Source organism: Capra hircus, chromosome 10 (genome assembly GCF_001704415.2).
Source record: "Capra hircus breed San Clemente chromosome 10, ASM170441v1, whole genome shotgun sequence".
NCBI classification, from domain to species: domain Eukaryota; kingdom Metazoa; phylum Chordata; class Mammalia; order Artiodactyla; family Bovidae; genus Capra; species Capra hircus.
The window spans coordinates 38,249,638-38,275,474 of record NC_030817.1 but is presented as its reverse complement, the minus strand read 5'-3'; the positions used below and the strand labels follow the sequence as shown (position 1 = coordinate 38,275,474).

General features: G+C 38.3%; 1 protein-coding gene across 1 annotated transcript; it reads right to left on the bottom strand.

Annotated features, from left to right (window-relative positions):
- BLOC1S6 (biogenesis of lysosomal organelles complex 1 subunit 6) lies at positions 210-15,699 on the bottom strand. The gene is made up of 5 exons (XM_005685816.3): positions 15,501-15,699; positions 11,290-11,431; positions 5,881-5,968; positions 3,845-3,931; positions 210-3,198 (listed from the first exon to the last, which is right to left on the bottom strand). Exons 1-5 carry the CDS (start codon positions 15,580-15,582, stop codon positions 3,079-3,081), a joined length of 519 nt encoding a protein of 172 aa, XP_005685873.1. The 5' UTR covers positions 15,583-15,699; the 3' UTR covers positions 210-3,078.

Here is a 25,837-nt window from a genome sequence, read left to right as displayed (position 1 = left end):
TTGTTTCAGCTAGAATCTTTTCGTGACACTTGCCATCACCTTGTTGAAAAGGATCTCATGAGCAGACCAGTCATTCTGTGAGACACCTACAGAGAACACTGAGAGGAAGATGACAGCAGAGGAAAGCAAAGGAACAGAATGTCTGAATAAAGTACATAAAGCGCACAGGGCTGTGTGCACACCAGTGCTTGACAGATGATACTGGATAATTCACAGACCTTTTTTCCTTTATTAAATGTGTAAAAACGAGTTCTCATTTTTACAAGCTCAAAATCAGACAAGTATATGAGGGTATATAATTGGCACATATAAACTGTACCCACCAAAAAGCTCACTGCAGACACAATCCATACTACATTCAACGTCTGCATATTTACATGATATTTCCTGCAAAGTAAATACAAGATTAACTCCCATCACTTTAGTATGTATATGATATACGTACTGAAACATATACAAACATAATCAAAACAAAGGCGGTTTTTTCCAAACAAAATACCAAAGGCAATTTTTTTCAACTCAAGTACCAATTCATTATTTTGTACAAAAAACAGCAAGACTAATTTAAGGGTTCTGCTCAGTTTTAGTCAGCAAGATATGTGTGTATGCTACTGAAATACAGCTAAAAGTTTTAGATTTTAATTACCAACGTAACAGTACTTCTGTTTTACAATTGACCTAAAAATAGTGGTGCGTGCTCAGTTGCTCAGTAGTGTCAGACTCTTTAAAACCCCATGGACTGGGGCTCACCAGGCTCCTCTGTCCATGGCATTTTCCAGGCAAGAATACTAGAGTGGGTTGCCATTTCCTTCTCCAGGGAAACTTCCCAAACCAGGGATCAAACCCAAGTCTCTTACAAAAGTCTTCTGCATTGGCAAGCGGGTTCTTTACTGCTGCTTCACCTGGGAAGCCCCCAAAATAGGGGATGCCAATACATATTCTCAACATTTTAAGAAATCTTCAAAACGGAAACACATTTCTAAAAATACATGTATCTTGCCATTCATTCAATAAACATGATCTGCTTTAAAATAGATCACAAAAATTCAATTTACCAGAATTCTATACCTATTTCATATTTATTTCAGTCTTAAATCTGACTTCGTATCAAAAGCAGTAGTTTAAGAATTTATTCATAAGAGTAACCCCAAGAGTTACTGGGTAGCTTTCACATTATTTTATTCCTTATAAATCTAAATCACTACAAAGTCTCAACCAGTGGTTCCTTGAATCAGGCTTATATCTAGGAGGGTCCTTAAAATGTGCATGGGCCCTATCTAAGAACTAACGAGTAAAAATCTTTCAGAAACTTTTTTTTTTTTAGTTTCCTGGTGATAATATGCAGCCTAGAGCGGAAGACTCTGACCTGGATCACCAGACTAGTGGTTCTCAACTTATAAAGTACATCTGAGTCACTTGACAAAACTTTTTTAAAAAACAGGAAAAAAAAAAAAGAAAGAAAAACAAACAGATTTGCTTCAGCAGTTTGAGAATGGTGTCCAAGAACCAGTATTTCAAATAATCTTTGAAGGTGGGCCACAAACCACTCTTAAGAAACAATGCACGGACTTTGTCAGGTTGCAAATGAGCACGTTCAGCAGTTTAGGTGGCGTCATTCTGCCAGTACTCATGATCCTGCCACCCCTGTAGTTTTAACTAGTGTTTTGAGGGTAACACATAGCCTTTAAAATATATTTCTACTCTTACACATAAGGTCAAAGTCAAGTGAACTGTGAGATCATAATTCACTCACTAAAGAAGGAAAAATCTTTAAACAGACTGGTTCTTAGCACTTAACATAAATCTAAATGCTTTCTCCATCCTGAGATGTGATCAGGGGTCGTGCTTCCAGCCCACCAAATGTAATGTAGTTAATGAGAGACACACATTCTAATCATAATCTGTAACCTAACCTACTCTGTGTGTACAGTCTGTGTGCAACAGAGATTGGACATCAGTTGGATATTAAATAATACTAAAAAAGTGGACAATACATGCTCCATTTAAAATAATGAAACTTCATAATATTTCCCTCACATAATAAATTTCTACATTTAATACTGGGGGGGGGGGAATCTAGAAAACACTAAGGATATCATGCTGCCTCCTTTGTGAAGAAGCTATTCACTAGTTTTCCACCACTTTTGTCATTATCTGTAAAATGGATAGTTGCCATGTATAATTCTACTTGAAGAATTTTTTTTTAAACCACAAAAAAGTACACATGTAAGGCCACACAGCAAATCAGAGGATAGCTGGAAATAACAGTAACACTTTCCACTTGAAAAGTCAAGTTCATTATCTTATCAACTTCACAACTGTATATCTCACAGAGTGTGATGACTAAAACTTATGAATATTTAAGTGCATTTGTGTGAAAGCTACACCACCCTCACCCAATTTTAGGAATAGATATAATCTACTTTGAACCCAAGAACTGCGTAAGAACTAAACAGCAACAACAAAGCTAGGAAGCAGATAAAAGTATACGGTCAGTGGAACCTCTATGGCATCTTGTTCACCTAGCCTATGTCTAAGATGCTAATATTTCCTGTGTACATACTTTTCTATCACATTCTTCACAAAGGCTTATACCACCTCTTTTCCAGTGGCATATGTGATTAAACAGTTGGCATTTCTTAACCAAACAATGAAAAGGCAACTGCGAAAACCCAGTATTGTATTGTCAGAAAGGCAAATCATTTCATAAAATAAGAAACTGAAACTTTCAAATCCACAGTTTTTAAGAAGCTAAACAATGCATAATAAATTTTAACCACTTAAAGAGTCTAGACTATTAAAACAATCAAACCATTTTTCGGTTTATAAATGACCTAAGGCCAAAACAATGAATTTAAAAATTAAGCAAAACAAAGTTGAAAAATTATACAAATATCCAAACCAGGCGACATTATGTCTTCTAAGCTTCTTGAAAGGCTGAAATGAAGAGAGATAGCACTCCTGGAAAAGGATTTCAAAACAGAACACAGTGGTATAAGGCACTACCTTAACATTAAGTCTACACCGGATCATCTTAAATCCAGAATAGGAAAAGGAAGGATACCAACATCTGACTTCTCACGTCCTTTTAGCTGGTTTGGCAGTTAACTGCTTTTCTCTTTCAAATTCCTTCTCTCGTTGCTGCTCCCTTTCCAACTCTTCTTTTTGCCTCTTTTGCTGCAGTTTAAGTGCTCTTTTCTAAGTCAAAAAAAAAAAAAAATTAAAAGCCAAGAGAACAAAAGGCTTATAGGTTATGGCCTAGTTTAAAAGCAGTAGTGCTAGTGGTTATGGGCAGATGTAACTGGGAGGTACAAATGACTAGGTGTGAGACAGGCTCAAAGACGTGCTGTTACAACAGGGGGAATATAGCCAATATTTAGTAACAACTGAAAATGGAAAATAACCTTTAAAAATTAAAAAAAATTTAAGTAATGGTGCTTTTATATAGTAATAAATTTCATATTTAACTTTAAAATTTGTCCTGGGCAATTTTTTTATTGAAGTATAGTTGCTGTACAATATAAGTTATAGGTATACAATATAGTGATTCATAATTTTTAATGTTCTGGGTAATTTAAAGTCTCCTTGATACAAAAAGTTTGTTACTCAAAACTCCTATGAATGACAATTACAGTGACATATTCAGAGAATGTGAGCCCACCAGCCCAGTTATTAGTAGAAAAACCCAGTGGGGTTCATAAGAATGTGTTTTAAAAGAAACTAATGTACCATGAATTAAGTGTGTGATTGTATATGAATATATAAAAAGTCAGAAAATGAATTCTGAAGAAAAAGAGACAATCCTCTACTTCTGTAAAGACTGTAAAAAGAATTTTCAACTCACTTTTAACTTTGATGTCTTTTCATGAAGCATCAGCATCTCTTTTCTTATATTCACCAACTTGGCATGATAGTGTTTAGCTTCAGTGAACTTAAGATGGAAAAGTAAAATGAAAAGTCAACTTAAAACAGACTGAAATATCAAAATGGATGAATAAACCAATATCTAAGTTATAGCTCATTCTTCCTAAATTAGTCAAAACTTTTGAAGCTTTAATTATCTCCACATTTTAATTCCAAAAGTTTAAATTTAATTTAAACCACTAGTAGGGCTTTTGAGAATACTGGATTCAGTTCAGACTGATTAAAAAGTTACTAAACATAGACATTTATATTCTGTACAGATAACATTTTGCCTTAAAAACATGCAGTATAATCCTGAAATTTTAGTAAGACTATCCAACAATGGTACCAGTTTCATTCAAGAAAAGTAAAACACTCTGTACAAGGGAAAGACCGAGCAGGGTACACAGGACGGTTGTGTCTGCCCATCTGGAAAAACCAAGCTGTGGCCAGAGAGCCCTGAGAAGGCTGTGGACAAGTTTGGTCATGTTCTTTGGGCTGCTGAAGTCAGACCAAGGAGAACAATCTCCGTAAGGACACTTTTCTTCCCAATGAATGATGTACAGACTTTCCATTTCAGCCAGAGATAGGAGAGAAGGAAAAAAGCACTTCTTTCTCAGGAAGCAAGGTAACAGAGAGAGAAGATCAGGTAACAAAAATGAAAGATGTGTCAGTGGTGAGCTTAGCAGCCTTAATGTAGCTACAAGTCAAGTCAGGGTCTGATGAGCTCGAGAGCTTACAGACCCTCTTTCTCTTTCTGGCCTTCTATTATCAATTCCTGCATGACAATCAAAACCACTCTTGGGCTAAGAGAAGGAAAAAGAGGAAGACTTAGTTTCTGCCCCTTCAGATGGAAGCAACAGTATTACATCTGCTTGGGTCTTTCATTTATCCTTAATTCATTCAACAAATATGTGCTCTGCTGCTATATGAACTCAGTGGGAAAGACAAAAGTTGGTGGGTTTTGCCCACTTCCTTCACAAATCAGGGACCACTGACTAGAAGACTTTGTATTTACAACCACACGTCACTGCCTAACACTAGAGAAGGTGGACTTGATTTGATTGTTATAAAAGGAAAACATTAATCAGCCACATTTTTCCAATGGAAAGTCCATTTTTTGACATATATAAGAAAGCCCACAAAATCATGCAAACTACACTATTTCTAATGTTCAGGGTAAAGAGAAAGGTAGCCACAAGTTCCTTATTTCTGTCAATTCCCCATTTCTTAAAATAAAGTATATCAGTTCCTCTCATCAAAAAGTTAAAAAGCTTCTGGCAAAATGCAACTGTTGTCACTTATATTGAAAGATATAAAGGGTCCCTCAAGGACTGTCAAACAGTCTCTTTCAGCATTAATTTGCTATAGCATTACAAAAATGCCATACAATTAAATAAATGCTAATTTTAAAAACCATGTACTTGATAAAGAGAGATGGTCTTCCTTAAGGGGAAAAACAGCACCCCCAAAATTCCTTACATTTACTTTTCTTTATTAGTCTTTACTTATGAGCAGATCTATTCCAGACTTTCATATACAAGTTCAATTTCCTATCACAAGTTTAACATTTGAAAGTTAACAATTCAAGACAATAGAAGATCCAGTAAAGTAAATCAAGGTTTCCTGTTAAACAACACATTCTAAATTTTAAAAATTAGAGAAAAAAAATCTCAAACATACATCAGTACAAAATCAGGAGGATAAAACTATTTCTAAAACAACCTGTCTCTAAGCTGTTGTCAACTAAATCATACTTGAGAGTAAGTGCTGACTCTTTGCGATCCCATGGACTGTAACCCATCAAGGTCCTCTATCCACAGGATTATTCAGGCAAGAATTCTGGAGTGGGTTGCCAATTCCTCCTCCAATGGATCCTCCCGACACAGGGACTGAACCCACGTCTCCTGTGGCTCCTGCATCGGCAGGTGATTTTTTACCACTGAGCCACCTGGGAAACCCCCAAATCATACTTACCAAAGCATTAATGTCCAACATAGAATGACATTCTTTAAATTTTGAAATTTCTTGTTCCAGTGTGTCTAATAATACAACTTGGTTCTGTCTGAAACAAAAGCATACAGCCAAAATAAACTCTATATACTTTAAGTGATGGTTCAGTAAAAGGAATCACATTCATCTTGGTTAATGTTAAGAGTAGATTAAGTTGGAAATTTATTGACTTTCCAACGCTTATTTAGTTTAACATAATCTTTTTCAAAATAATATTCCAAAGCCACACTCTGATAACCAAATATGTCTTTTATTCTGGCCTCAATTTCAGATTCCAGTAACATCAAACCATTTTTAATTATTTTATTACTTATTTCTAGCAACTCTCTGTATTATCCCTGAAAAAGTTTTTTATACTATCTTGCCCAAGAAATCTGATGTTTTATATATATTAAAATTGTAACATTACCATAAAGGAAAAGAAGTCATGAATTTTTAGATTAGAGCTGGGAAAAATGTAGTATCAAGGGATAATAGCCAGTTGTGTGATCTTGGAAATTTAGTTTTTCTGGACCTAAATTCATTTACAAAGTAAGAAGGTCACATCAGGTAATTTCTAAGATTTCTCATTGAAATTGAGGAAGAGAAACCAACTTCTCTGATATTCTCCTCCAGATCAACCAATGCCAGGATCACAGGAATAAGTGACACTGGGGGAGGTGGGGGGGGTGTCATTTAATCAAATACTGTGAAGACTAATATAGACAAACAAAGGTATGACATGATGGGCTTCCAAAACTATGTTAAACAGAAAACAATGATGACAAAAAGCAATAGCAATGAAGAGACTGAAGGGCAGTTATAACATCTCATTCAGCACACAAACCGCACAGGTCATAAGTGTCCCTTCAGCTCTGACCGGAGACAACAGAGGGTGAAACACTGAATGGATGAGAGGAGAACTCAGCAAGTCAACGATCCAAGACAAGTAGGACAGCAAAACCACGGTGTTACAACTGGAAAACATAAAAACAGAAAGAAACCAAAAGTGGGTTCTTCCAAAAAGATTGATAAAATTGATAACCTTCCAGCTAAATTAACAAAGAAAAAGAGAAAGAAGACTCAAATCACTAACATAATTTATGGAAAGGGAGTCATTGCTACTTTTCCCATGGATGTTAAAAAGGATAATAAAGGAATACTACAGATAGCTCTATGCCCACAAATTTGATAACTTAGAATGGAAATGACTAATTCCTTGAAAGACACAAACTACAAAAACTCACACAAGGAGAAACAGATCATCTAAGTAGGCCTATACTTATAATTAGCAACTTTCCAGAAATGAAAGTACCAGGAAAGATGACTTCACTGACAGTTTCTATCAAGCATTTAAGGAGGAAATTATACCAATTTTCCACACTCTCCTTTAGAAATGGAAGCAAAGGGGGCACTTTCCAATTCATTCTATGAGGCCAGCATTATCCTAAAGTCAAAACCAGATAAAGACATTACAAGAAAGGAAAACTATAGACCATTATCTTTCACAAAACATATAGATGCAAAAATCCTCAACAAAATACCAACAAATCAAATCCCGCAATATACAAAAAAGAATTATATACCACAGCCAAGTGGGATTTATTCCAAATACACAAAGCTGGTTCAGCATTTGAAAATCAATCAATGAAACCCACATCAACTGGTTAAAGAAGAAAAACCATATCGTCTTATCAGATGCAGAAAAAGCATTTGACAAAGTCCAACACACATTCATGATTAAAAACATTCTCATCAAATTAGGAAGAGAGAAACTTCTTCAACTTGATAAAGAATATCTTTTAAAAAAAATAATAATAGCCACAGCATCTAGTAAGAAACTAGATGCTTTCCACCTAAAGATCAGGAGCAAGAAAAGAAAGTCCACTCAGTAATCCTAGGCAACACTGTATCAGAAGTCCTAATGCAGAAAGACGAGAAAAGGAAATAAAAAGCATACAATTAGAAAGGAAGAAATAAAACTGTCTTTATTCACAGAAAACATGATTGCCTCTGTGGAAAATCCCAAAGAATCAACAACAGAAGAAAATCAGGAATGAAAATATGGATACAGCAAGGTTTCAGAATACAAAGTTAACATACAAAAGTCAGCCGCTTTCATACATATCAGCAATGCATAATTAGAATAAAAAATCAATACCACTGACAATAATCCCTGTCAAATAAAATATACTTTGGTATAAATCTAACAAAATACATATAGGCTCTATATGTAAAAACTATTAAATTCTAATGAAAGAAATAAATGAGATCTAAATACGGAAGAGATAGTCTAAGTACATGGAATAAAAAACTCAACATGCTAAGATATCAATTCTTCCCAACTTGATCCATAGGGTCAATGCAATCTCAAGCTAAATCCCAGCAAGTTATTTTGTAGATGTCAACAAACTGACTCCAAAATTCACATGGAAAGCCAAAGACCCAGACTAGCCAAGACATACAGAAGAAAAATAAAACTGGAAGACTTATATTACTTACATTACCAAATTTCAAATTTCATTACAGAAACTACAAAAATCAAGATAGCATGGTATTACTGAAAGAACAGAAACACTGATCAACGGAATAGTCTAGAAAGCGCTTAACTTGACCCATAAATTTCTTTTTTCTTTCTCTGAAGTTTGCTTCAGCTCAGTTCAGTTCAGTAGCTCAGTCATGCAAAACTCTTTGCGACTCCAAGGACTGCACCACGACAGGCTTCCCTGTCCATCAGCAACTCCTGGAGGTTACTCAAACTCATGTCTATCAAGTCAGCAATGCCATCCAACCATCTAATCCTCTGTCGTCCGTCCTCTTCTCCTCCCACCTTCAATCTTTCCCAGCATCAGGGTCTTTTCCAATGAGTTAGTTCTTCACATCAGGTGGACAAAGTATTGGAGTTTCAGCCTCAACATCAGTTTCCAATGAATATTCCAATGAATATTTAGGACTGATTTCCTTTAGGATTGACTGGTTGGATCTCCTTGCAGTCCAACGGACTCTCAAGAGTCTTCAACACCACAGTTCAAAAGCATCAGTTCTTCAGTGCTCAGCTTTCTTTATAATCCAACTCTCACATCTATACATGACTACTGGAAAAACCATAGCTTTGACTAGACAGACCTTTGTCAGCAAAGTAGTATCTCTGCTTTTTAATATGCTGTCTAGGTTGGTCATAGTTTTTCTTTCAAGGAGCAAGCGTCTTTTAATTTTATGGCTGTAGTTATCCTCTGCGGTGATTTTGGAGCCCAAAACAATAAAGTCTGACACTGTTTCCACTGTTTCCCCATCTATTTACCATGAAGCAATGGGATCAGATGCCATGATCTTAGTTTTCTGAATGCTGAGTTTTAAGCCAGCTTTTTCACTCTCCTCTTTCACTTTCATCAAGAGGCTCTTTAGTTCTTCTTCTCTTTATGCCATAAGGGTGGTGTCATCTGCATATCTGAGGTTATTGATATTTTTCCCAACAATCTTGATTCCAGCTTGATTCATCCAGCCCAGCATTTCTCATGATGTACTCTGCATATAAGTTAAATAAGCAAGGTGACAATATACAGCCTTGACGTACTCCTTTCCTGACTGGGAACCAGTCTGTTGTTCCACGTCCAGTTCTAACTATTGCTTTTTGACCAGCATACAGATTTCTCAGGAGACAAGTCAGGTGGTCTGGGATTCCCATCTCTTTATGATTTTTCCAGTTTGTTGTGATCCACCTAGTCCAAGGCTTTAGCGTAGTCAATGAAGCAGAAGTAGATGTTTTTCTGGATCTCTCTTGCTTTTTCAATGATCCAACGGATGTTGGCAATTTGATCTCTGGTTCTCTGCCTTTTCTAAATCCAGCTTGAACATCTGGAAGTTCACGGTTCACGTACCGTTGAAGCCTGGCTTGGAGAATTTTGAGCATTACTTTGCTAGCATGGGGATGAGTGCAATTGTGCAGTAGTTTGAGCATTCTTTGACATTGCCTCTCTTTGGGATTGGAATGAAAACTGACCTTTTCCAGTCCTGTGGCCACTGCTGAGTTTTCCAAATTTGCTGGCACAATGAGTGCTTATCTTTCCTTAACACTTAAGAACTTTACTAACTGCTTATTTATCATATTCAATTGTTATAAACAGTAGCTGAAATTACTATCATCCTCATCATCATTGTCCAGATGCCTAAGAAGATAAATGGGGCTGTTCAAACACTAAATTTCAGCCAATGTCCTCACCAATTACACTTTCCATTTACTTGATTCCCAGCTTTTTATACATAAAGTGTTCTCTAATGTGCTTTGCTTGCAGAGTTGCTTACCCTCCTTCAGTCTATCACACATCATCCAAACTCACTCACAAAATCTTTATGACTTTTCTGCCACAAGCACTGACTGGTGTTAAAATACAAGACATAACACACACAAGGAATAAAAAAATATCTCACTTGGAACTAGCAGAAAACTAAGAATGTTACAAACTCCCTTAACTACAGTAGGGTACCACATGTAATAGAACACAGTATCATCTTTGTACTCATTTATCATCTTCAAACCCAAGGATTTTAACATTGGTTACTAATATTTACAAAATGGACAACATTGTTGATTACTCCTCTCCTTTTGACCTAATAAAGGCTTGTGAGATTAGTTTTCAAAGAGTAAGCCTTGGTGCAGCAGCTGTTCATAGCGAGTTTAAAGCTGACCACCACAAAAAAGAAATAATAGGCCAGTGTGGGCAATTCAGAGAGGTCCTAACCCAAGAGGAATTAGAAGCTCAGGTATTTGTTTCTGGGTGGAAACTGATAAAGTCAGAGTATAATTTCTGCATACTGATCACACTCTGGGCTCACACTCTGATCACACACTATGGGTTCCATTCTCCCTTATCCTGTTCGTCTCTTAGCTTATTCCCCAATCTTTTAGTTAGCTAGTAGAGCTCCATTCCATTAACTAGGACTGAAATGGGTCATCTCAAGAAGAGGTAATTAGAACTTTCTGGCAACTCATGTGAACCAACAATAGAAAACAAATGTGACTCTCATGGAGACAATTTTGCAGCTCTACTCAGAAATAGACATAAACCCATTTGCAACATTCCCAAGAGACAGTACTTTCTTAAAATGGTGGTGAGAAACCAAAACTAATCAGCATCTAGATAAGATTTAGGCGTACTTCTTAGAAGACACCAAATACTCTAGGAGCATTCATCTCACTTTTTACATTTAAATCACAGGATAGTATGTGTGTAATTTAACTACTCCATGTCCATTTGCTATCACAAAAGATAAAGAAATACTCTATGGTATTATATGCTATAAAATATACCCCTAATACAGTATATACGTTACTTATACAGTGAACTATGACTATGCCAGAGGGGAGAGAGGTGTCAGTGGTTTTCGCCGGCTCACGTGAGTTCCTGGAGAGCTTGTTTCGATCTCTGCAGGTCTGGCAAGTAGTGAGAAAGCAAGCCTTCTGCCAGCTGCTCCACGGCCTTATCTTCTACGGCCAAGTCCTCTATTAACCCTTCATCTGGAGAAGTGTCACTTAAACCTGTCCCCGAGCAAAAGATCATATTTAGGAAACTTTTAAACTGACACAGGGATAAGAGAGTAGTAGGGATGGGGGGAAGGAGGCTGGCAGTGAGCTCACAGTACACACACAGGATACTATAAGTATCTTTTTTTTTTTAATTTTTACTTTCTGAGAAGCCTCTATAAATTAAGCTATGAGCACTCAAAAAATATTTTTAAGTTACTAGCACAAGGTTATGTCTAGATTAAAAGAACATTAACACGTGCAATTTCCATGTTTATGTATTTTTCAGGGTAGAGGATTTAGAGTTTTCAATGAATTATTAAAGGAGTCTGAGGCCTAAAAGGAAGGAATAATCACTGAATGGAAGCAAGAAATTCTTCTTTTCCAAATTATACATATTTTAAATGCAATGCCTAAAAATATTTCTTTCAAGTCGATGGATTGAAATGGATGAACATTTATTTTGCAGACAGCCTGATATATTACTTACATGTAAAGGACAGTTGTTTTGTCAGCTTTCAGAGAGCAGGAGAGAGATTTTCTAAGAATTTCTCCTCTCTTGAGATTCATCTTAATTTATCATAGAAAATAGTGTATAGTAATCATCACTGTGTAAATCTAGACATGATGCCAGCTCTTCCTTTGAATAATAACAGTGTAAGCACTGTGCTAGGCATTCAAAAATGTCTAATATGAATACCCATCAATCACTACTCGTACCAAGAAAAATACAAAACATTTTCTAACTAGGGTTCAATGAATTGTAAGATTTTAGAATCACTGGTCTAGAATGAAAAAAAAAAAAGTGAATGGTCACATTATTAAAACTGTAGTCCAAAGCATTTCAAAATTAATATTAAACTCTGAAATACCTATCTTTAATCATAATCTGGTAATAACCTGTAATATCAAATTAGGTCATTATATAGAATACATTTACCACAATACATTGTTTATAGCTCTTTTCCAAGTATAGTTTTTACCACAGATTTAAATTTTGGCAAGACTGAGAAAAACAACAGGCTGTCATATATTCAAAATTAGCTTTTAGAGATCAAAATAAAATAGCATGGTTTTTATTTGGATCCTGAGAAACACATGAACAAACTGGATTTCCCTAGGTTGCAAGGCAATATTAAAACAAGAGCTAGCTAGAAACTGAAGCACTCCACAAATGAAATAAAAATGTAATGGGAAAAGTAAAGTATGTACAGATATTGCCATTGATGTACCATCAGATGGGAACCTAATAAAATATATCTGATGATTCATGCCACTGCTAAAGGCTTCTTTACAAAATAGTGCAAACAGCAGCAACTCTCTTTAAAAAAATACAGAAAACAAAAGGATCACAGATAAGCAGAAACAAATAAGAATATTTCAACCTTAAGGAAAAAGAACCAGTACACCTTCCTTATGCTATATAAACATTTTAATTCACAGACACTACCCTCCCTCCGCCCCACCCCAGACTTCTGGTTAGTATTTGGAAGAGTCTGTTACTCGTCTTTTACACACATTTATTCCCTAAGTTCAAGGTGCTTTATTGTCAGGGACAAGAAACTTTTGCTGCACGTATGCTGTATGCAGTAGTTTCTGAGGTTACAACAATAAATGAGGCAAGTCCCCTTCCCTGAAAGGGCTCAATACAGGGGAATCAGAGAATGTGAGAGGTGCCCTTGGATGTGAGAAAGATTACTTTCACCAGGGATATTGGGGAACAATTCTAAAGGAGGTGTGGGCATTTGAGTTGAAGCTTGAAGAACGGGATAGAATTTTCATTTCTTTCTTTTTTCTTTCTTTTTAAATGTTACTCATTGTAAAAAACTTAAAATACAACAGAACAGGGCATAACCTGAAAAGTAAAAATATGCCTTCTCGCTATCTTACTCCAGAGTCACTCTGGAGTTTTCTTAAATAGCCCTCAAGAAATTGTCTTTGCAAACTCATGCTTAAACGCTGTTTTTATCACAAATGAAATATTGCTTATACGGTAACTTTTCTCATAAATATGTATCTCAGGTATTATCTGTATCAACATATATGAATTTACTCCATTGTTTTTAACATAATACAATTCTACCATATTTTGTGTAACCAGTTTCCTGCTGTCATGGACTGAATGTTTGTGTCCTCCCCCAAAATGTATACACTGAAGTCCTAACCTCCAATGTAAAGGTATTTGGAGGTGGGAGTCTCAGGGAAACAATTGTTTAGATGGTGTGTAAGTGTAGGGCCCCTATGATGGGAATACTGGCCTTAAAATAAGAAGAGAGACCAGTACTCTCTCTTTCCACCCTGTGAGGGCACAGCAGAAGGCAGCCATCTGCAAGATCTGAAGAGTGTCCTCGGCAGGAATGTATTTTGCTCACACCTACACCTTGGACTTCACAGCCTCCAGAACTTCAAGGAATGAATGTCTGTTGTTTAAGCCACCCAGTCTATGTTATTTTGTTACAGCAGCCCAAGTAGACTAAGACACCTACAGAAAATAAGCCATCTATTTCACTTTTTGCTATTTCAAACAATGTTGCAGTGAGCTGTGCTTGTCTTTGCATATTCATGTCACTGTTTCTGTAGAATAAATTCTTAGAACTAGGTTAATGGGACAAGGGGTTTATGCATTTGTTAACAGACACTGGAAAACTACCTTCCTAAGAGATGGCACCAATTTACACTTCCACCAACAACCTACAGAGGGCTATCTCCAAATGGGGAAGAATTCTAAGACTGGAGAAAAAGGGGTGCAACAAGAGGAAAGGAAGAAGCATAGGATGGCTCTGGAAAGAGAGGTTAGTTCGGGGTGTCTGGAGCATGAGAGAGATTCAGTAGTGAGCTGAATAGTAGCTCTAAGACTAATGCAGCCAGCAATGGCCACCCTTGAGTGCCAAGCTAATGTGTTTGGCCCTTAATTTAGTAAGGAGCCATTTATGGTTTCCAAGCAAGTAAGTGACATGATGGGACCCAGATCTTGGGGCAGTGATGTGACAGTGTGATAGATGGGATGGAAGAATAAGAGACTGGAGCTGGACTAGCCTTACAACTGTTATTGTTAAAGGGTGAAAATACAAAAGGGAGAAGGAAATTGTAGGGCAGAATCCCTTGGAATAAACAGGGGTGGGAGGAAAGAGTTAAGAATAATGTCAAAGTTTCAAGAGATCATGACTTGGCACCATTAATAGGATCAGAAATCTATATTTACTTAAGTACATGCTGTAGGGTAAGATTAGTGCAAAATGACCATGTTAAAGTACCCAGAAAGCAGATGGAGGAGCAAGCAGCAGAGAGACCCAATATGCATTTACATACAAGGAAGTCATATTTATAGAAGAAACTTATGAAGGTGTGAAGAGGGAGATCACTGAGGAAAAGTATGACCAGGGAAGAGCTGAGAGCTATCAGCTTCGCGGTAAGTTCTACGTTTCTGGAACAGGAAGTACAAGTAAAGGCACGTCCAAAGTCCTACAGCCTTTCTTATCTAGGGTTCCTCATCTGAACCACAGAACACACAAACTGTTTCTCAATTCTCCCAAGGATGGTACATACACATAGGCAGTACCACTATGGATGCAGAACAAGTCGATTCATTACATTCAGTAGATGCCTTAGGCCATTCAGGTTTAAACCTTTCCTTGAATTCGGGCTGAGAAAGACTGCTGAATGGAACAGGGATGCAATAAGGTCAACAAGCAAGACAAGCATTTCATGAGTGAGTGGTCAGTAATACCGGATACCTCAGCTCTCTGAATAACAAACCAATCATCCTGGCAAATCCATCTTCAACCACTAACTTGTAACAAATAGCCAACAGTGTGCTGCAGTCAATAAGCAGATTCAGAATGGCTTCACTTTCAACCCCCACGAACAGCACCCCAAACGCCGTTTTTTCCCACCCCTCCCTCCACCCCCAGATCTCGTTTCCCGCCCCCTCCTCTGGGCAGAAAGGCCGGCAGGGCAAGGTTCCCTTATTCCGCCCCGCGGCCAGTCTCGGGTCAGCAGCTGCTGAAAGCAACTTACTCCAGCTGGGCAGCCCGGAGAACCACCCACTTGGGTCAGACCGCCCTCCCGGCCCAATAGCACTTACCTGGCGTCAGGTCCCCGGCCTCCAGGACTTCGGGTGGCCCTGCCAGGACCCCGTCCGGGGAAGGCGGCCCAGGGACACTCATGTCCCTCCCGCTGGGAACAGGGAAGGGGCAGTTGCACAGACTGTCAGACGCAGTGAGGATGCACCGAATGCGCCCAGAGCCCACCCGGACAGAAGCGACGGTTGCACCAGGAAGTGACGAAAGCGGAAGATGGCCGGCTCGGGGCACGTGACTGCGGGCCTTTCCCACACCCTTTTTTCTCTCCCCCTCCCGGCGCTTTTAGGAGTTCAAGCTGAAGTGCTAGTGGGGTGGGGACTGGGAGTCTATGGGAGTCGTGGGGCTCGAGTCCCCGACTCTGGTGGTCGGCGGGCGGGATGAAAGAGGCAGTGTCTGAAAGGGGCTAGGTTGGGCTCGCGCTGTGTTGAGCCTGGGCCAGCAGTCGGACTTTGATCAGTAGGCCAGGTGCAGCTTTTCAGTTTTGTATCCTTATTAAGGAAATACCTTAAGGACTGCAGTTTGAACCCATTATAAATTCACGTTTAGCTCTCGTCAGCCTTGCTAACTAGGAGTTTGTCAAGATTCATCTCTCCTCTTGTTGATTGTAGGTGAACGATGTAAGGCCTGGCTTACAGCATCTATTAATATCTACTGAGCAAATTCAGCCAAATTACCATAAACTGCACTTACTGAGATCCTATGGGATGATGTCATGAATTTTTATGAAAAACAATTAGAAATGGGCAGAAGCTGCCTCAGACCAATAAAATGATACCTCCTTACTTTAGACCTGCTCACTTAAACTGTAATCAGTTCAGCTCAGTTCAGTCGCTCAGTCGTGTCCAACTCTTTGTGACCCCATGAATCGCAGCATGCCAGGCCTCCCTGTCCATCATCTCCCGGAGTTCACTCAAACTCACCTCCATCGAGTGGGCGATGCCATCCAGCCATCTCATCCTCAGTTGTCCCCTTCTCCTCCTGCCCCCAATCCCTCCCAGCATCAGAGTCTTTTCCAATAAGTCAACTCTTCGCATGAGGTGGCCAAAGTACTGGAGTTTCCGCTTTAGCATCATTCCTTCCAAAGAAATCCCAGGGCTGATCTCCTTCAGAATGGACTGGCTGGATCTCCTTGCAGTCCAAGGGACTCTCAAGAGTCTTCTCCAACACCACAGTTCAAAAGCATCAATTCTTTGGCACTCAGCTTTCTTCACAGTCCAACTCTCACATCCATACATGACCACTGGAAAAACCATAGCCTTGACTAGACGGACCTTTGTTGGCAAAGTGATGTCTCTGTTTTTCAATATGCTATCTAGGTTGGTCATAACTTTTCTTCCAAGGAGTAAGCGTCTTTTAATTTCATGGCCGCAGTCACCATCTGCAGTGATTTGGGAGCCCAAAAAAATAAAGTCTGACACTGTTTCCCCACCTATTTCTCATGAAGTGATGGGACCAGATGCCATGATCTTCATTTTCTGCATGTTGAGCTTTAAGCCAACTTTTTCACTCTCCTCTTTCACTTTCATCACGAGGCTTTTTAGTTCGTCTTCACTTTCTGCCATAAGCATGGTATCATCTGCATATCTGAGGTTATTGATATTTTTCCCGGCAATCTTGATTCCAGCTTGTGCTTCTTCCAGCCCAGTATTTCTCATGATATACTCTGCATAGAAGTTAAATAAGCAGGACGACAATATACAGCCTTGACATACTCCTTTTTCTATTTGGAACCAGTCTGTTGTTCCATGTCCAGTTCTAACTGTTGCTTCCTGACCTGCATACAGATTTCTCAAGAGGCAGGTCAAGTGGTCTGGTATTCCCATCTCTTTCAGAATTGTCCACAGTCTATTGTGATCCACACAGTCAAAGGCTTCAGCATAGTCAATAAAGCAGAAATAGATGTTTTTCTGGAACTCTCTTGCTTTTTCCATGATCCAGCAGATGTTGGCAATTTGATCTCTGGTTCCTCTGCCTTTTCTAAAACCAGCTTGAACATCTGGAAGTTCACGATTCAATTATTCCTGAAGCCTGGCTTGGAGAATTTTGAGCATTACTTTACTAGCATGTGAGATGAGTGCAATTGTGCAGTAGTTTGAGCATTCTTTGGCATTGCCTTTCTTTGGGATTGGAATGAAAACTGACCTTTTCCAGTCCCGTGGCCACTGCTGAGTTTTTCAAATTTGCTGGCATATTGAGTGCAGCACTTTTACAGCATCATCTTTCAGGATCTGAAATAGCTCAACTGGAATGCCATCACCTCCACTAGCTTTGTCCGTAGTGATGCTTTCTAAGGCCCACTTGACTTCACATTCCAGGATATCTGGCTCTAGGTGAGTGATCATGCCATTGTGATTATCTTGGTTGTGAAGATCTTTTTTGTACAGTTCTTCTGTGTATTCTTGCCACCTCTTCTTAATATCTTCTGCTTTGTTGCACGCCAAAATTGCCTGTCCAAACAATTTTATATTCAACAGGCAAATCTGTTTTCCAAAAAAATGAGAATTTATATCAAGCCTCAGAAACTTGCTCCCCAATTACCTTATCGGTGCATTCACACCCCTTCCTCTTTTAGCCTTCTCTCCTCTCAAGATTAGGTGCTACTTACTACCTGTGGTAAGCAGAACAATGCCCTCACCAAAGATGTCCACAGACTTCATCCCCAGAACTTGTGAATATGTTGTTTCACTACAAAAGCATAATTAAGGTTGCTAGTCCCAACGACTGTAAAATGGATTACCCGCAATTATTGAGTGGACCTAAGGTAATCACAGGGGCCTTCAGTCCTGGAAAAGGGGGGCAGAAGAATAGAGTCAGGAAAGAGATGTGACCATGAAGAATGACTAGAGAGATGCAACGTTGGCTTCGAAAGTAAAGGATGAGCGCTACTCGCCAGAATTGTGGTGACCTCTAGAAGCTGGAAAATACAAGGAAGTGGATTCACCACTAGAGCCTCTAGAATGGAACTCAGCTATGTCTCAGTTTTACCCCAGTGGGATCTGTATTGGAGTGCTCACCTACAGAACTCTAAGATAATACATAAATTTGTATTGCCTTAAGTTTGTGGTTATTTGTTAATAATAACATTTGGAAAATAATAGGAATAGGAATAATAAATTAATGCATTGTCTTTCAAACATCCTTTGTTTCATCTGAGCATACTCCCCAAAACTATGCCCTTTCATGCATAGAATATTATTTTCAAAGTCTTACTCATCTTTCAAGGCTTGGCCAAAATAATAACTACTGTAAAATCATTCACAATTCCTCCTCCCCTTTCAACTCTGCTTTCAGGAATTACAGTAGTAACATTTTCCCAACTACAAAGCATCCTCCTGCTATTTAGCACTTAATCCATTCTTGTGTTAGTTGCTTCTGTTGACTTCCTGTATCAGATTGCAAACTCCAAACAGAAACTTATTCACAGAGCACCAAATAAGTTCTAAATGAATATTTACTGAATGAAGTATTGATTCTCCAGAATTGATACAGATTCCAAGATCTGTAATCTCCAAATTCTGAATTACATGAGATGGCACTTAATAAATCTTGGTAACCTTAGTTGATTGTCAGGTATTATCTCCTAACCAGATGCTAAAACCTTTTGGAATAGACCCTTATTCAATGAATTATCTGTAACCTCTTTATCTCTTAGCACAGTATTAAGCATATTACTTGGGTTTTAAAATACTAGATATTTAAGTTTAATAGATGAAATTAATTAAACATTAAAATGTTTTTTAAAAGAACATTTAAAAGAAGTAATGTCCTTTTAAAGCATTTTAACTTTACTTAGTGGACAAAAATGACAAGGAGGTCTTTATGCCAGACCCATGTTGCTTTTCTCTTCTTTTTCTTCATCCCCACAGATTTCAACTCAATGCATGTAGTTCTTGTTGAGTACATTCTGTGTCCCAGCCTCCATTAATCAAATACTGTGCACTTAGTACTGCATTGTAACACAGCTCAAAACCGAAAGGTTGGAATTTGATACCAAAGAAGTAAACAGTTTGTTGAGTTATATACATCTTTTGAAGTACCTTTAATTTCCCCAGTGGTAGTGGCCATTCTCTTTTATTCACCAAAGTTATAATCCACTAAAAATAACTGAGTACCTGAGATTGGACTAGGCACTGTAGGGTGTTATTTAAAAAAAAGAGGGGGGGGCAAAAATTCTTGTTGCTGTCCACCAGGAATTTATATTCTAGCATTTACATAGTAGAAGTTAGACAGCATGATGGTAAAGTACTAAATTATGTGGACAGACCTAGAAGAATATAAAATACATCATGATGTCATATTGGTTTCCTATTGCTATTGTAACAAATTAACACAGACTTGGTAACAACACAAATTTATTACCTTACAATTCTGGAGGTCAAATGTCCAAAATAAGCCTTTATGGGCTAAAAATCAAGGTTTTGGCAGGGCTACTTACTTCTGGAGGCTCTGAGAAAGAAGCCTCTCTCTTACCTTTTTGGAGGGTAGCCACATTGCTTGGCTCATGACCCCACCTCACACTGCCTTTTCTCCCTTCACTGTCATTGCTGCATCGTCTCCTCCTCTATTCCGATCCTCTGGTCCTCATAAGGACCCATAAGGACTTGTGATCACATTGAACTTGCCTGCATAACTCAGGATAGTCTCCCCATCTCATCATGGTTCTTTTTAAACACATCAGCAAAGTTCCTGTTGCCATGTAAGGTAATATTCACAGATTCTGGGGAATTGAAAATGAACACATTTGAGGGGGAGGGGAAGGCATTATTCAGCCAGCCACAGGTGTGCAGTTGTGTAGTGCATGAATGGGAGATAACTAGAGAAAATTTTAAAACTTAATAGAGTAAATTAATCTAAGCTATATCTTGAAGGACAGGTCAGTGTAATATGCAGAGCAAATATTACTTAAACCTTCTAACAGGAAAAACAAAAACACCATAAGTAACAAGAATATTAATTAAGGCTCAAAGACCTCAAGGTGCTGACTTTTGGGGAAAACAGGAATAACATAGATTAAATGGTTAGTAAAAGAACCTAGTGGAGAAAGGTGTTGTATAATCCTTTAGCTCAAAAGAACTTACAAAGACAAAAAATAACACAAAATGTGGTCACATTGCTCTGGAGAGTTTAGTCCAAAGAAATGATATCCAGAAAGAGCTAAATGCTGTATGTATTCATAGCAAAAGGAAGAGAAATCCATTGGATTTCAAGAAACTTGAACTCCAAAAGAGGGAAAGCAAACCTATTGCAATAAATACACAAAATCTTTTTTCTATTTTTCAGTTTTGCCATTTTCCTTAAATTTTCCTACATCATTTTTGCTAACATAAGGGGAGTAGCTAGATAGCAGAGTCAAGTAAAAAAATGTTAATACATGAATATTTTCTATTCCTTTTATTGATCAGGGTATCCTAAATTTAGGACATGCTGATTTGATTTTTTTTTAACTGTCCTAATGACCAACCTAGATTGTATATTCTAAAGCAGAGACATTACTTTGCCGACTAAGGTCCGTCTAGTCAAGGCTATGGTTTTTCCTGTGGTCATGTATGGATGTGAGTTGGACTGTGAAGAAGGCTGCGCACCGAAGAATCGATGCTTTTGAACTGTGGTGTTGGAGAAGACTCTTGAGAGTCCCTTGGACTGCAAGGAGATCCAACTAGTCCATTCTGAAGGAGATCAGCCCTGCGATTTCTTTGGAAGGAATGATGCTGAAGCTGAAACTCCAGTACTTTGGCCACCTCATGAGGCGAGTTGACTTATTGGAAAAGATTCTGATGCTGGGAGGGATTGGGGGCAGGAGGAGAAGGGGACAACCGAGGATGAGATGGCTGGATAGCATCACCGACTCGATGGACATGAGTCTGAGTGAACTCCGGGAGTTGTTGATGGACAGGAAGGCCTGGCGTGCTGTGATTCATGAGGTCACAAAGAGTCGGACATGACTGAGCGACTGAACTGAACTGAACTGAATTTGACCTAATTCTCTCACAGGATTTGCTTGTCCCTTCCCTTCATCTCACCCCATTCTTTTCTAAAAATGAAAGAATGAAGGTGGGAGGACAAAAAGATTCAAGTGAGAAAAATGCAGGGACCAGAGGCTGCAGAAGAAAAGGGATGGAAAGGAGGAAGATATATAAGAAAAAGATGTTACAGCCCGTGACCTTTCCTTCTAGTGGATTAAAGTGTTGAAAATTTGAAAACATTCATATACGGTGCTGTGCTTGCAAAATAATAAAAATGAAAGAAGGGAATTGGAGGTAGAAAATCAGAGAAGTTGGGACATTAAAGCAAAACAGTTTACCATTTTGTCTATGATGAACCAACCTGAAAAGGTGTCTTAAGCGGTTTTAACCACTTTTCTTATATTTACATGAGAAATATTCTTTCACATCATCAAAGTAATAAAATTCTTCCACCCATGGTAACTCTGCTACATTCCCATCACTCCTTTCTTGCCTTATCCAAAAAGCATACTCTTCCATGGATTATTTCACCAACCCATTCTTCTAACCTTGCTGCCAAAAAGTTTGTAAAATATATGCAGAGATCAAAAGCAATGGCCTCTGACATCTTAAAATAGACTCACAAAAAAATTTTTTTAAATTTTTTAGCTACAATGGGTCTTCATTGCTGCTCAGAGTCTTTCTCTAGTTGTAATGAGCAGGAACTACTTTGTAGTTGCAGTGCGAAGGCTTTTCATTGCGGGGACTTCTCTTGCTGTGGCTCATGAGTAGTTGTGGCACACGGACTTAGATGCCCTGAGGCATGTGGAATCTTCCCAGACCAGGGATCAAACCTGTGTTTCCTACAATGATAGATCGACTCTTAAACACTGGACCACCAGTCCAAAATAGATTTTTTTTTTAACAGCAGTTTTAGTTCACAGTAAAATTAAGAGGAAGGTACAGATATCTTCTACTCCTGCACACACATTATCAACATCCCTCACTAGAGTGCTGCATTCATTATGCTTGATGAATGTACATTGACATATCATTATCATACATGTACATGTATGCCTGAGTCCCTTCACTGATCACCTGAAACTATCACAACATTGTTTGTTAATAGGCTACACCCCAGTGCAAAATCAGAGAAGGAAATGGCAACCCACTCTAGTACCCTTGCCAGGAAAATCCCATGGACAGAGGAGCCTGGTAGGCTACAGTCCATGGGGTTGCGAAGAGTCAGACATGACTGAGCGACTTCATCACTTTTCACTTTCATGCATTGGAGAAGGAAATGGCAACCCACTCCACTATTCTTGCCTGTAGAATCCCAGGGACAGAGGAGCCTGGTGGGCTGCCATCTATGGGGTCACACAGAGTCAGACACGACTGAAGCGACTTAGCAGCAGCAGCAGCAGCAGCAGCAGCAGCAGTGCAAAATAAAAAAAAATTTTTAAAAGAACCTATCATTATCACCCAAAGTTGATAGTCTACATTAGGAGCCACTCTTCATGTTGTATATTCTTTGAAACTGGACAAGTAAAATAACATATCCACCACTAGAGGATTATGCAGAATGGTTTCACTGCCCCGAAAGTCCTCTGTGCACTGCCTATTTATTTCTCCCACCCTTCTAATCCCTGGAAACCACTCATCTTTTTACTTCATACTTTTGCCTTTTCCAAAATGTCATATATTTGGATTCATATAGTATGTAGCCTTTTCAGATTGGTTTCTTTCACTCAGCAATATGCATCTAAGGCTCCTCCAAGTCTTTCTATAGATTGACGGCTCATTTCTTATTGGCACAGAGTTAATAATCCATTGTCCAGATGTACCACAGTTTACTCATTCTTTCACCATAGTCGGACATCATTGTTACTTCCAGTATTTGGCAATTATGTATAAAGCTGCTGTATACATCCAGGTGTAGATTTTTGTGCATACATACATTTTCAACTCTTCTGGGTAAATACCAAGGAGCAAGATTGCTGCATCCTATGGTACAAGTGTGTTTAGTTTTGGAAGAAACTGCCAAACTATCTTCCAAATTGGCTGTACCACTTGCACTCCCACCAGCAATGAAAGGGAGTTCCTCTTGCTCCATATCCTTGCAAGCATATGGAGTTGTCAGCATTCTGAATTTTGGCCTTCTTATAAGTGTGTGGTAGTATTCTTTAATTGCTTTAATTTGTATTTCCTGATGACATATGATGTAGAACATCTTTTTGTATGCTTATTTTCCATTTGTATATCTTCTTGGGTGAAACATCTGTTCTGATCTCTTGCCCATTTCTAAATCAGATTGCTTGTTTTCTTGTTGTTTAGCTCTTTGTATACATTGGGTAATAGTCCTTTATCAGATATGTCTCTTGCAAATATTTCCTTGCAGTCTGTGGTTTGTCTTCTCATTCTCTTAATAGAATTTTTTTAATGAAAACTTGAAAGGATCCCAGGCCAGAATGTCTTCATGTAAAGAGGGAAGATTCTCAAATCTCCCACAAAGGCAGCCTATCAGTTTTGACATTTATAGATAGGAACATCTTTCTGAAGTATGCATCAGTGGAATTAACAAAGGATTTAATATCAAAAGACATGGTTCAATCATAGCTAAGACAGTTATTAGGTGAATTAGTTGGGAGTTTTGAGTTTCAAGAAAAAACTCCAAACCTGCTTAAGAAAAACAAGGAATCAAAGAACTTAAAAACCAGGAGTTAATCCAGCTTCAGAGATAGCTATATTCATTTCTTTAAATAAAATCAGGAATTTCTTTCTTTCTTTATCTCTCTCTCTTTCTGGTTCTCCACTTGGCTTTCCTCTGTATTGGCTTCCCTCTTGCAGCTTTCTCTACACAATTGCTCCAGGTTTTCATGGTCCTTACAGCTCCCAAGTGAAGCCAACTCATTCCTAGAATTCATTTATTTCTCTCTTTTTTTAAAAACCTCAAATTACTTGGACCATATGCCAACCTGTACCTCAGTCTCTGCATTCAGTGGGATATAGTGGGATATGATAGGCTAGTGTGGGTCATATGTAACAGAGACAGGCAAAGTCCCTTGATTGACAGTCCTGCTAGGGGTTACAGAAAGACACAGGGATAGTTCCTTAAAGGAAAACCAGAGTCATATTACCAAAATGAGAAAGTAAACTGGCCCAACAAAAGCAACAGATATCAACTATATCAGTTGTGAGGTTTTAGTCAAGTCACTTAGTCTCTTATTTTTTTTTTTTCATCAGTAAAAGAGACAGGGAAATAATACCAGACCCCACTACTGGACATAGTTCTTGTGAGAAACAAACACTCAATAAAACATATGAAAAGATCTGTAAGCTGTGAAGCACTATTGCAAATAACAGCAGTCCCTAAGTACATATTATTTGTCAGAAGAAACAGTATTATTTCTGTAATTAGTACCTCATCTATGTCAAATGACAAAACCAAAACAATTTAGTAACAAGTTCGATGTCCTTTATTCAAGAGGAGATAATCATGGATTGGGGGTAGTTCAGATCCTTTTGTATACTGAGGGATTAAGAGCAAGTTTTACAGAACATTAGTAGAGGCAACATTGCACGGCAAAGGAAACTATAAGCAAAACAAAAAGACAGTCCACAAAATGGGAGAAAATATTTGCAATGATGCAACCAGCAAGGGCTTAATTTCCAAAATATACAAACAGCTCTTACAACTCAATAACAACAACAAATAAAAACAATAAAAAATGCCCAAAAGACCTAAATAAACATTTCTCCAAAGAAGACATACAGATTCAACAGGTACGTGAGAAGATGCTCAACATCACTAATTATTAGAGAAATGCAGATCAAAACTACAATGAGGTGCCAATCAAGCCAGTCAGAATGGCCATCATCAAAACGTCTACAAATCTTAAATGTTGAAGAGGGTGTGGAAAAAAAGGAACCCTCCTGCACTGTTGGTGGGAATAGAAATTGATACAATCACTATGGAGAACAGTATGGAGTTTCCTTAAAGAGCTAAAAATAGAGCTACCAAATGATCCAGCAATACCACTCCTGGGCATATATCCAGAGAAAACCATAATTTGAAGAGGTACTTTCACTTCAATGTTCACTGAAGCACTATCTAAAATAGTCAGAATGCGGAAGCAACCTAAATGTCCATTGGCAGAGGAATGGATCAAGAAGATGTGGTACGTATGCATGTGGTGGAATATTACTCAGCCATTGAAAAAGAACAAAATAATGCCATCTGCAGCAACGTGGATGAGCCTGGAGATCATCATACTAAGTGAAGTAAGTCAGACAGAGAAAGGCAAATATATGGTATCACTAATACATGAAGTCTAAAAAGCAGGACAAATGAACTTGTGTACAGAACAGAAATAAAATTTAGATACATAGAAGACAAA

Coding starts and splice junctions, on each gene's coding strand:
- BLOC1S6 (XM_005685816.3), bottom strand. CDS start 15,582: ATGAGTGTCCCTGGGCCGCCTTCCCCGGACGGGGTCCTGGCAGGGCCA. Junction 5,969..11,289: donor CAAGCTCTCCAGGAACTCAC/GTGAGCCGGCGA, acceptor CTTTTGTTTCAG/ACAGAACCAAGTTGTATTAT. Junction 3,199..3,844: donor AAAAGACATCAAAGTTAAAA/GTGAGTTGAAAA, acceptor TTTTTGACTTAG/AAAAGAGCACTTAAACTGCA.